Genomic DNA, 12,280 nt, shown 5'->3' with positions numbered 1-12,280 from the left:
ATACTATGGTTTAGAGTATGCTCCCAGAATATACATATGCACAAAATCTGTCTGGCACAGCTGGCTAGTCCAAAGGTGGAGGTGGGATTCACTAATAGAAGAAAACGAATGACTTCAGCCACCCTCCTCCTGCTATCATTGTTGCTTCTCCGAACCACCAGGCTGAGGTTCAGAACAGCTGGGTGAGGTGAGGATGACCACTCCTCACTCAGTCCAGCAGAAGAGTTTTTTGTATGGGAACCCATGAAGTTTGCAGTTTTGTTCACCTCAGATTCCTGTACGTTGTGAATTCACCGACCTTAATGCAGTTTGTTCACACTTCTGCGGTGATACCAGAGTAAAATGGCTACAGAGATCTTGGGGAGTGGGGAGAGGTGTTCATTTCAGACCTGGTCCCCAAGGACCTTTTGTCTTCAGTCAAATAATTTATTGTCTTGAGGAAACAGTTGGGTTGTCTTTTGCATCGTATTTCTGACTCTTTAAAAATGTTTTTCAAGTTTTCTTAAGGTGGCTCATCTGTTAAAGAATCCACCTACAATGCAGGGGACCTGGCTTGGAAAGATCCCCTGGAGGAGGGCATGGCAAACCACTCCAATATTCTTGTCTGGAGAATCCCATGAACAGAGGAGCCTGGTAGGCTACAGTCCCTGGGGTCGCATAGAGTCGGACCGACTGAGTGACTAACATATGTACACACACACTCTGACTCTGAAAAATATTTTATAAGTTTTGTGAAAGCTATAGGAATTTTCTATGTAATTGCCTCTAAGAACTTTGGTTTTCAATGTTTTGGGCAGTTCAGTCCCATATATAGATATCTGAGCCTACATCAGATTTATTTCCTGACTCTGTTCATCAATTGTGCTGAAATATATATTTTAGAAACCATATTTCATATATTTTCTTTTAGTGCATATATACTTTAGAAGTTTCTTATAGATAAAAGAGTATACTTGTGTACTGGTTGCTAGAAAATTTTGAATTTATTAAAGATGAATGGTGTTAATTTATTCATTACTTGACATAAATTTGCATAATGACTTCAGGTAGTCCTAACTTCAACTGTAGAAGACAAAATTAATTATCATGAACTGTTGACATTTTATTTCAGACATAAAATCGAGAGCACGCGATGTGAAATATATAATGGATTTCTCAACCGATTAATTTAATCACCCTCTGGATTATGAGGCGTTTAAACAAGCACAGATAGGGAAAGGAGGTTAATGGAGGCCATGGTGAAGCCTGAGAAGGAAGCCAGGGTAGTGCCTGCGTTTCAGCTATAGAGAGGTAATTGATAGTATAATTTTCTCAGGGCTGAGAATCACCGGTCAACTCGACAATATCTTTCCTATTTCTGTACCTGCATTTGTCATAGTTTTGTCATTGTCTTAGTCTGCTTGGGCTGCTGTAGCAAAATACTAGCCTGGTGACTTAAACAGTGGGGATCTATTTTCTCTCAATCCCGGAGGCTGGAAAGTCTATGATCAAGGACTTGGTTGATTTGGCCGATTTGGTTTCTGGTAAGGGCACTCCTCCCGCCTTGTAGGCTGCTGGGTTCATGCTGTGTCCCCGAAGCGGGAGAGAGGGAGCATGTGAGTGCTCTGTGGCATCTCTTCTTCCAAGGGCACTAATCCCATCATGAAGGCCCCACCTTCATTCCCCATCTAACTATAATTATCTCCCAAAGAAGGCACATTTCCAGTTACCATCGTATTGGGGTTAGGACCTCAACATGTGAATTTGGGGGGCACAATCCTTCAGTTTATGACAATAATGTTAGCTCAGGTTTCAAACGTGTTAAAACTCAGATGCTTCTTAAAGGATTAACTCTTTAGTTAATTATTATTCATTTATACTAAAGTGCCAAGAAGGATCGGAAGGTATATTTTGATAGAAGGAGCGTCAGAGAAGTCATTAAGAAAGGTAGGATATAGAGTAAGGGAAATAAATTTGTCCTCAGTCAACCAAGGAATACTACTGTTAGAAATTAGGAAGCACATTAGATCCAGCTAGTAGGGGCGAAGACCAAAGAAGTTTTGTTTGTTGGATTTTTTCACTATTTGAGGGATGATTAACACATGGATGGTTTTGACATATATTACATCTGGTACTAAGGACATTCAATTTTCTGGTTCCACAGAGAACAAACCATAATGCTCATTAGCCACATATGTTTATTTAAACTTTAATTGCATAAGATAAAAATTCCGTTTCTCAGTCACACAAGCCACATTTCAAGGACTTAGTTTGATATGTGGCTGGTGGCTCCAGTATTGGACATACAGAAAGGTCTGTTGGACACTGCTTCTCTAGAGACTTCTGAGGCCCAGATGATGCAGCAAGGTGATCCTGCTGCTTATTATATACACACACCCACAAACAAATACACATGCCATGATGAGCCATGAAATTATGACTGTTCAATGTGCCTGGTGTCCATTACTAGAGATGGATTGCAACAGTAGGTTTCATTTGGGGGCTTTTGATGACTTCTCTACTTTTTCCTATTTGATACTAATATAGAATATTTTTAATTCACAGAAAACATTGGAGAGAATATACAGTGAACTTTGGCACCACTATCAGTAAAATCAATTGCCACAGATAGGTTGTATTTCTTATTTTCAATTCTGAGATACTGTACACAGAAATATACATAAACACACACACACATACTTGTTCTGTTCATAAATGTTCATATATATATATATACACCTATACCCATATACATATATGTATACACACATATGTATGTGTATCTAATGCATAGACTTAAAGATTAATAGTAAATGGACATTCATGTACCTCCCACTCAGATTAAGAAGCAGAACAAATACCTCACCTTATCCCTCTTCTACCAAGATAATCCCAGTATGCTAACTTCTCTATTTGCCATTTTCTTCATACATATGTATTTACCATCAATAAATGCATCCCTCATTCAGATACAGCAGTTTTGAAAAATCAAGTAGCAATCTTAAACCTCCCTGTGCAAGGAAGTGATGATGCTTTCACTTTTAGATGAAGGCTGTCAAGATCAGGAAAGAATCTCAGGAATAGTGTCTGGCTTCAGTTACCCTAGTGGCTCAGATGGTAATAGTGCAAGAGACCTGGGTTCAGTATCTGAGAGAACCCCTGGAGAAGGGAATGGCTACCCATTCCAGTATTCTTGCCTGGAGAATTTCATGGACAGAGGAGCCATAATCCATGGGATTGCAAAGAGTTGGACACAACTGAGTGACTAACACTTTTCAGCTTCCCCAAGAGTACCTGTGCACCCATTCTATGAGGTTTAGTGGGCAAGATCATGATTGCATTCTGGAAAGCATTCGGTAAGGTTGTTAGGGTGGGTTCTAGCTATCATGTGGAACTGTCGTTATAAGGGATGGACTTTTTTGAATTTTTCTCCTTCACCACGACCTAACTGTTGCTCTCAAGAACAGGTTAAGGCAGAGTAAATCTTGGAGTGACTGTTAGAAAACTGGTTCAGACTCACTTAGACATTCTGTCCTTAGGTGGAAAAATAACTCTCCTGTGATGGTGAGACTCGGTGATGACAGCTCTCTGCATCTTGGCCTATTGAGTCACTGTGCTCCAGTATACCCCTCACCCTAGAATCCTCTAGCCCCATCGCCTTGGAGGGTTTTTTTTCTTTGTTAGATTCCTCATTATATCCCATGCATTCCTCATTCTTGTTCCAAATTCAACTTTTGTTGGTGCAAGTTCTGCAGTAACTTTTTAGTAGAGGGTATGTCCTTTATTCAGTCCTTGAACTTGTTTGGTAGTTTGAATTAGTGTAAAAGTCGTAGAATTCTGAACCCATTGCTTCCTTACTTCTGTGACTGTGCAGTTGCTTTTGAGAAATTTAAAACTGTCTAATCCCCATTTTCTTTGCCGTCTTATTTTTCCTCTTTGGAACTTTGTAGACCCCTCTTTGTGTTCCCAATATTCTTAAATTTCAAGTAAAATGTCTTCCTGTTGTCCTTTAGTTACTGTGCTTGTTGGGCAGTTCAAGTTGGAAACTGATGTTCTTCGGTTCTAAGAAATAGTCTTGATTTTTTGTTTGTTTCTGTTAACTACTTCTATTTCTGATTTTTAGAACTCCTGTCATTCGAAAGTTGGACCACTGGGCCAGTCTTATTTTCCTTACCTTTTCTTATGCCTCCTTTTATTTCTGCTCTTCTTTTGTAAAGATTTCTTCAACTTCATCTTCTAACCCTTCTATTAAACTCCATTCTATCCAGTTTCAAGGACCTATTTGTTCTCTGAATAATGACCCATTTTCTTCTTCATATTCTTCATCTTTTAATATAATCATGTTTATATTTCATGGAGGGAATATTCTCTCTTAACTCTCTGAGGATTCCCCAGAGAAGACTCTTCAGATCTCTTTCTAAGAATGTGTGGTCTGACTGCCAGCTTTCTGGAAAGCCTAGTGAGAGGAACAAGTTGGGTATCTCTGCATTCTGAGATGATTAGTTAATCCCCGTTTTCTATAAAGTAACTGCACCTAACCAAGAGTAGGTGGTAGAATCTAGTGATTTAATATCCAGTGATTCTTATTTTAACTGCAAATGGTGTTTCTGGGTAGCGCATCTTCTGATGGTTTTGCAGTGTAAATTGTGTTGGTTCTTATCCACTCCCACGTATAGTTTAGAATTAGACTGTCTAGGGCGTTTGAGTCAGTTATGTATGAGTTTTCCCTCTGCTTTATCCATGGCCATTTTCTCCTTACTCTCTCTTTTTGTTGGTTTTTATCTTTTTTAAAATGCATGTGCTGTAATTTAGTAGCGTTTCTGGCACAAGAGAAGTAAGTATGTGTTAAATCTGCCTTGTTAACATAGAAACCAGCTTGTTCTTTATTGCTTAGTTAGAACTTGTAAATTCCATTTGAGCCCTGCAATAAAAGTTCCATTATGTAGGTTCAGTATTGGCTGATGCTTATTGCAGTCAAATAAAATCTCAAACACTAAAATAAGATGAATCATCAAGATCAGGAATAGTAATGCTAATGCTTGGGTGAGAAGTATTCTCACTGCTCCCAATTAAGATGAAGGAAGCTTCACTGAGGTTTGGCGATTGGTTGTCAGCAGTGTAAAAGAAAGGTGGCAATTTTACACAAGTTTCTGGTTTCTCTTCACCATTTAAAGCCTCAAACAGAAGTGTCAGATCACAGTATTTTTGTACTACAGTTATCTTTTCCATCAAAGAGTAAAAGTTAGTTTTAAATAAGCAGACTATAACTTACAGAACTACTACCAGCTAATCCTTGTGGCACAATACATTGAAAAATAGATTTTTGGTTTATCCAATTTTCTAGCTCAAGAGGCTCAAAAGTTAGTAAAAGTGAAGTGAAGTCGCTCAGTCGTGTCCGACTCTTTGCGAATCCATGGACTGCAGCCTCCCAGGCTCCTCCCTCCATGGGATTCTCCAGGCAAGAGTACTGGAGTGGGTTGCCATTTCCTTCTCTAGGGGATCTTCCCAACCCAGGGATCGAACCTGGTCTCCTGCATTCCAGGCAGACGCTTTAACCCCCGAGCCACCAGGGAAGCCTACAAAAGTTAGTAAAGGGAGTGAGGAAGAACTAATGTTGATGTTCTGGATATTCATTTTTAAATATAGTAATGCATTTAATCTTCCCCAAATCCTAGAAGATACCTATTCTAAATCCTATAGCCTTCAATCCAAGGATCAAGTTCAGTTCAGTTCAATCACTCAGTCATGTCTGACTATTTGTGACCCCATGGACACCGGGCTTCCCCATCCATCACCAACTCCTGGAGATTACTCAAACTCATGTCCATCGAGTTGGTGATGTCATCCAACCATCTCATCCTCTGTCATCCCCTTCTCCTTCAGTCTTTCCCAGCATCAGGGTCTTTTCAAATGAGTCAGTTCTTCACATCAGGCGGCCAAAGCATTGGAGTTTCAGCTTCAGCATCAGTCCTTCCAATGAATATTCAGGACTGATTTTCTTTAGGATGGGCTGGCTAGATCTCCTTGCAGTCTAAGGGACTCTCCAGAGTCTTCTCCAACACCACAGTTCAAAAGCATCAATTCTTCAGCACTCAGCTTTCTTTATAGTCCAACTCTCACATCCATACATGACTACTGTCTAGCATTAACTAGACAGAACTTTGTTGGCAAAGTAATGTTTCTGCTTTTGAATATACTGTCTAAGATCAAAGGATCAAAGGAATTAAGTTTCAAGACCAAACAGCTAACATGAATCATTTGTAAGACCAGAGCATTGGGCTATGAATCCAAGAGAAAATGACCATAAATTCTTTCTAGTGCACAGTAGTACTTTCATAGGATAAATTTGACAACAAATGCCAGTAACTGTATTATGAAATTGTGATATAGGATGCCTTTTTCCTTTTTTTAATCCTAATTGAATAGCTAATATCAATCAAATACAATTTCTCTTAATTAGCTTCTTGAGGAATCAGCAAAGTTGCTGATTTTGTACTCTTAGTAGAAATGAATGACACATCTTGGAAAACTTTTTCCTAGACATTCATTATTTTGGGTCTAGAATATCCAATATCTAAGTGTAGTTTAAAGTATCTTCTACCAAGTATATTGAATTTACGACCAGACTAACTCTAGGCATTGGTAGTAAGAAGGAGATCCGAGGTGTTGACCAAATTCCTGCATTCCCATATAAGATGCCTCCTCATTTAAGTAAATAGGTAAATATTAATGGGATTTTATGTCTCTGCATTTGCACATTTGAAATTAAGAGAAAATTTCATTAAACAAGATTCATATATGGATTCTCATGATAAGTATAGTTGTATTCTGTTTCCACAATGTGTGATTTACTTTCTAGGCCAAACTTCTAGGTTTTCCTCTGCATTCGTCAAAGATTAGAAATCCTTATTCTTCTCTTACTTAACTAGATCACCTTATTTGAACCTATTGAGTAATCTAGTTGAGGATAATTACTTTATTAACTACTTTTAGGAATCTCTTTATTGAATTTCCCTTTCATTCCTTTCAAAGAGGCATGATTGCCATACTGAAGACTTTTTTTGGATACTTCTAGCTATATACAAAAAAAAAGAGAGAGGAAAAAATATTTCCCCAGATTATTGTTCCCCCAAACATATGACACTTGCATGGTTCCTCACATACTTGCTTACTGTTCTCTTGCTTAGCTTCTGGAAGAACAGACAAAGGCAAGCTCCAACCTAATGCACACTGTCTACTCTCCCCAATTCCGTTTTTGTCTATCCTGTATAGACTTAGCTCTTAAAGACACAGTTTCTCTTTCATACTTGCACAGGCTCTAAGCTTATCTTCCTCCTCCCTCCACCCCTTTGTATAAAAAAAAAACAAAGTTTTATTACATATCTACCAGATATTGGGGTTGTAAAGGAAATAAGTCTTACTCCTGTGGTGAGAGAGTCCATATGATTCATAGGCTTACATAGCTCTACAGGGTGATGGATGTCTTCCAGTTTAATTGTGTGGCACTTTGGGAACCTAGAGGTATGACACAGTGGTATTGATCTTCCTAAGGAGCCAATCTAGGGCTAATGTTGAGAAACAAATTCTATTTCTTTTTCTCTAGACCACTCTTGCTTCTCTAAAAGACCAATGGGGCTCCATATCCTTCAGAGAGCCTAAAATCTACCCTCCAGGCAAGAATTAGTCCCTCTTGCCTAGTTTTCAAGTGACTTAAGTTCATACATTTACTATAGCCTATGTTCCATATCTTATTTTTCATATGTGTGTCTTCTCTACAACTTTGTGAATTCATGATTTTCCCATGAGTTTAAATGGATTTTATTGTCTGTATGGTTCATTTTTAAAGTCCTAGCACTTTGCATTTTCAGACCTACTTATCAATGATGAGGCTGTAAAAATTCAATGAGTGAAAGATTTTTAAAAATCTTTAGTGGATGCCATTGTCCTGTCATCTCCTTGTTAATCTCTAGTTGGTTGATTCAAGATTTTGAAATATTTTGTAAATCATGGGTTTAATAATATAACTATACTTATAAAATCAGAAATGTACACATACATTTTTTTGAAGTTTTGGGAAGGAGACTACTTTCATTATTTCAGACAATCTTATGGCTATATCTAAAGTAGGAGTTTCTATCTACTAAAGTCATCCTGTGACATTTACTACCACCTAGAAAAGATATTTAAAGCCCCTAACAGCTTCTCCTCATTGATTTCTGAAGCCCTGCTGCTACTACATTTACACTGACCATCTTTAAAATCAATTGGATTTTATAGCTGTGAACCTTCTAGAAGCATTTTTTTTTAAGTATTTCTTGCCTGTTTAGTTCTGGTATTGGCTACCAGGTAGCAACAGTACCTTGAGTAGCTTGAGTCTCTTATTAGACAACTAATATGTGACAGAAAGATTAAGACTAATGCATTTAAGAGGGAAAGGGGTAAGTGTCCAGAATCATGATTTTTTAATTCCTCCCTGGTACGTTGGCTATTGCAAATGCAGGCATAAATTAGCAGCTGGCTGTGAACAGCCTCTGGCCCTGTCAGTCTACAGTTTCCATGACATTATATTTCATGTCAGGGCCACTGAGACAAAATGCAGTGAAGGCTGGCCAGGTGGCAAGGGGCAAGATGGATCATGCAAGGAGAAAATATGAAAGCTGCGTAAGTAAAGAGACTGAGCTCATAGGAGAGGTGCCGGGAGAGAGTGAAATATCAAAAAAAGCAGTATTGTTTATGAGGGGTCTTTTTCAACCGTAAAAAATGCATTTATGCCAAAATAGAAAAATCAAATATGTTATTTTGGACTTTTCTCTTTCCTTTGCCCTCAGCCATCCCACTGGGCATTCTAGTTGTGCGTGGAGACTGTGATTTGGAGACTTGCCGTATGTACATAGATCGCCTGCAGGAGGTGAGTTTCTTTAGCCAATCATTTATGCTGCTCAGTTTTCCGTTTTTGTCAATTACCAGCCATCTCTATTTACTTCTAAAATGAGGCATTTGGGGAGAAATGGAAAAATGGTGGCCTCATCTTTCTCTTAAGCATACACTGCATCCTCTCTCTCCCCACCCCCACTGCTATTTCTCTGCCTCCGGTGGTTGGAATGGGAAAGGGTTGATAGGGTTAACGACAGCACGATGCTGCTCCAGTGTGATCCTTAACTATTGCTTGGAAGTCCTTGTCTTGCCAGACAGCTCACCTGTGTTTTTTGAACTCTACAGAATTTCAAGGGGCATGATAAATAATAAAGGGAAACAGAGATTTGTGGTTCCTTAGTGCTTTGTGTCTAGTACAAACTTCAGTCAGAGACAACTAGGTTTATTTTTTTAATGTAACTTCTACAGGAAAGAAAAACCTCTATCTCAAAAGAATTCGTGTCAGGACACAAAAGGAATAATCTATTATTTTTTTCTCAATCCAGTCTTAGCACTGAGAACAAGAAAGGGGAGTCTCATATGTGACATTCCCTTGAACTGCACCTGCAAAGCCCAGAAACCCAGATTCATCACTACAGTGGTCATGGGTTGTTTTTGCAGAACTTCAAGGGAGAGTATTCAGTATCTTATCCTGAAAATGGCAAAACACACACCACACACACACACGCAAATAGCCACTTCTTTATCTTTGTTTCTTGGTGAAAGATGCACATTAGAATCACTTCTGGGGATGTGGTCCAGACATTTTTATTTTTAAAGCTGTTGGGTGATTTTGATAAATATCCCAAGATGAGCAACTTTCTTCCAGACCACACATTATACTTAAATAAATATCACAAATAAAGAAGATGTATAGTGTTTAAAATCCCTTCAAATTTTGCAGTTTTGGGGCTGCAAAAGATTTAGCTTTGAACATTAGATTCTGTTCCTTTTGGTGGATATAAACTCAGGTAGGAGGCATAAAGTAATGTAATAATTACTGATTTTTCTCTTCAGCTTTGTTATGAATAGAGTTGGAATTGGGAATACAGAGTATTTTGAAATAGATGCCGAACTGTGAGTGTTAATAAGGGTGAGAGAAGAAAAGTCAACAAGGTTTATATTTGTGGCTTAATTTGGCTACATTTACCAAAGATAACTCAAGCATGTTAAAGTTAGTAAACTTCTTAGCATGTGACTCAGGTCCAAATCAATCCTAGAACATATAGTAGATTGTTCTTTTTTTTTTTTTTTCCAAAATAATATTCTTTTATTGTAGATCCTCCCTCAAAAAAACCTGTAATAAAAAAGTCGTAATTGATAACAAACTTTTTTTATATATAAAACACTTGGGTAACTTAAGATCCCACATTAGCAAAATATTTCACTGGTGAATTGACTTTGTTGAAAAATAACGGTTAGGCTCGTTGCACCAATATTCAACTAAAAGTAGGATTTTTTTTTTTTTTTTAAGTAAAGAGCAAGCACAGATAGAGGAAGAGTTTTGAACTTGGGCTTAGACAGTAAGTTGATAAAGCCTGTGGGAAGCAGGTGTGAGGATTACTGACATCTGTAAATAGAATCACTATGCTCATTAACAAGGAAGCCTGCAGGTCATGACAGTAGCAACGACTTAGTTATAAAACTTTATACAGGGAGCCTGGCTCTCAGAATCTTCCAGTAAAACCTCATTAATTTCAGTCCTGTTAATTTGCACTTCGTGATCATGCAGAGATGGTCAGCGATTTTCTTTTGAGTCTATGGAATCTTGTTTGCCAAGCAACTTATTGGTATAAACACAATTATCATGACAGTATGTTTTTGGTCTTAGGTAAATAAATTCTTCCTAAGCGCCTAAAGGGACCTAAGCAGCTTATTTCACAAGCCAAAAGTCCAGGTGCAAGTTAAATATGACCCCCATCAATTACAACAGAATCGCCTGTCTTTTACTTTGGGTCATCTCTCTCCTTGAAATTATACCACTCACCTCTAAACACTGTTTAGGATTTCTAAGTTTCAGTAGCTAAATGGCCTTTCTTCTCTCAGTCCTACTTAGTGTGCTTTTATTATTTTTGGCATTGTCTTCATTGCTTAGCCTTGAGGGATTGGGGAGAGTAAGATGCTTTCCAGATGGGTTTAATAATATAAAATTGGGCATTTAGTTGATGGAGTCGTGGAAGCAGCTTGTTCAAAATAATCTCAAGATATGTGGGTATTTTTTTTTTTTTTTTCCATTTTCTCATTAGGACCTGCAGTCAGTTTCTTCTGGCTCCCAGAGAGTTCATTACCAGGTAACATATAATTGACTCTCCTTGTTTCTTACCTTCTGGCCAAAAGAAGTCCATTTTTCAATTAATGTCTCATTTGAATTAGATTCCACATCTTCCTTAAGGGATAGAATTCACTCCGAGAGGCAAGTTGAAGCTGGCATTTTGATTCTTGGGCATTTTCCTGCAAAGTGGACAATTCTGGTTTAGCACAAATTTGAGCTGTGGCTGTCCTCCCAGATCTTTTAGAGATTATAAAATGAAGTGCTTTTAGTGACAAATACTAGAAAACGCAACTCTAACTAGCTTGACGGGGAGTCTTTTGCTTTACATCAGCACAAAGTTCGGATTCAGGGTGAATTTTGTGTACCATTTGACCACGGTTCAAACTCCATTCTTCTGTTGGTTTTTCTGCTCTGTTCTCTTTTCTGTGAAATTTCACCCCTGGACAAGATGTTTTCCTGATCAAAGATGGCTGCCGGGAGCAACCAGGAGTTGGGTTTCTCGTTTACAAACAAGAGAGTAAATTCTGTGCTTCCGCAACCATCAAACCAGCTTTCTAAAATGCAATCTGATTGTTCCATCCTGGTTTCATAGACAGAATCCAATAAACCCAGCCTGCCTCTCTCTAGTAACCCACCTCTAGTCCATGGGAGAACACTCAGCTACCTTTGCCTCAACATTCCCTGGGAGCGCGGTTGCTCCCTCACTTTCCCATCTCTGCTGTGTAGCACAGGCCTCTGCAAGCCATCCTCTTCCCGTTAGGTTTCCCAGGCATGATTTAGATACCAGTGCCCAGGGACGGGGGAGCCTGGTGGGCTGCCGTCTCTGGGGTCGCACAGAGTCGGCCACGACATAAGCGACTTAGCAGCAGCAGCAGCAGCACAGCATCACACCAAATTGTAAGGGGTGCGTGCAAAGTAGCTCTCAGTTGTCCCATAAAAGCCCTTATCCCTGGGAAGCCCGGTACCCTTGCCAGCTGGGAGGGGTATGTGGAAGTCATAGCATGCCAGTGACACCTTCCAAATAAATCTTATCCTAGACCCTATATACTTCCATGTGGGAGAAAGACTTAAAATGTCTAAATCGTAGTTCCTGGTAGCATCTCATTCTGGGTTTTG

At 38.8% G+C, this 12,280-nt stretch overlaps 1 protein-coding gene across 1 annotated transcript in view; it reads left to right on the top strand.

The window, feature by feature from the left end:
- The window catches only part of DGKI (diacylglycerol kinase iota), a 504,567-nt gene that overhangs the window by 391,084 nt on the left and 101,203 nt on the right, over positions 1-12,280 (top strand). The window contains exons 23-24 of the mRNA XM_052638497.1: positions 8,808-8,887; positions 11,139-11,183. Of these exons, the coding sequence (XP_052494457.1) occupies positions 8,808-8,887; positions 11,139-11,183 (125 nt within the window). The remainder of the gene's footprint in view (positions 1-8,807; positions 8,888-11,138; positions 11,184-12,280) is intronic.

Source organism: Budorcas taxicolor, chromosome 4, assembly GCF_023091745.1.
Source record: "Budorcas taxicolor isolate Tak-1 chromosome 4, Takin1.1, whole genome shotgun sequence".
Taxonomy (NCBI): Eukaryota; Metazoa; Chordata; class Mammalia; order Artiodactyla; family Bovidae; genus Budorcas; species Budorcas taxicolor.
The sequence above is the reverse complement of the archived record's forward strand: the minus strand, read 5'-3'. Positions and strand labels throughout refer to the sequence as shown.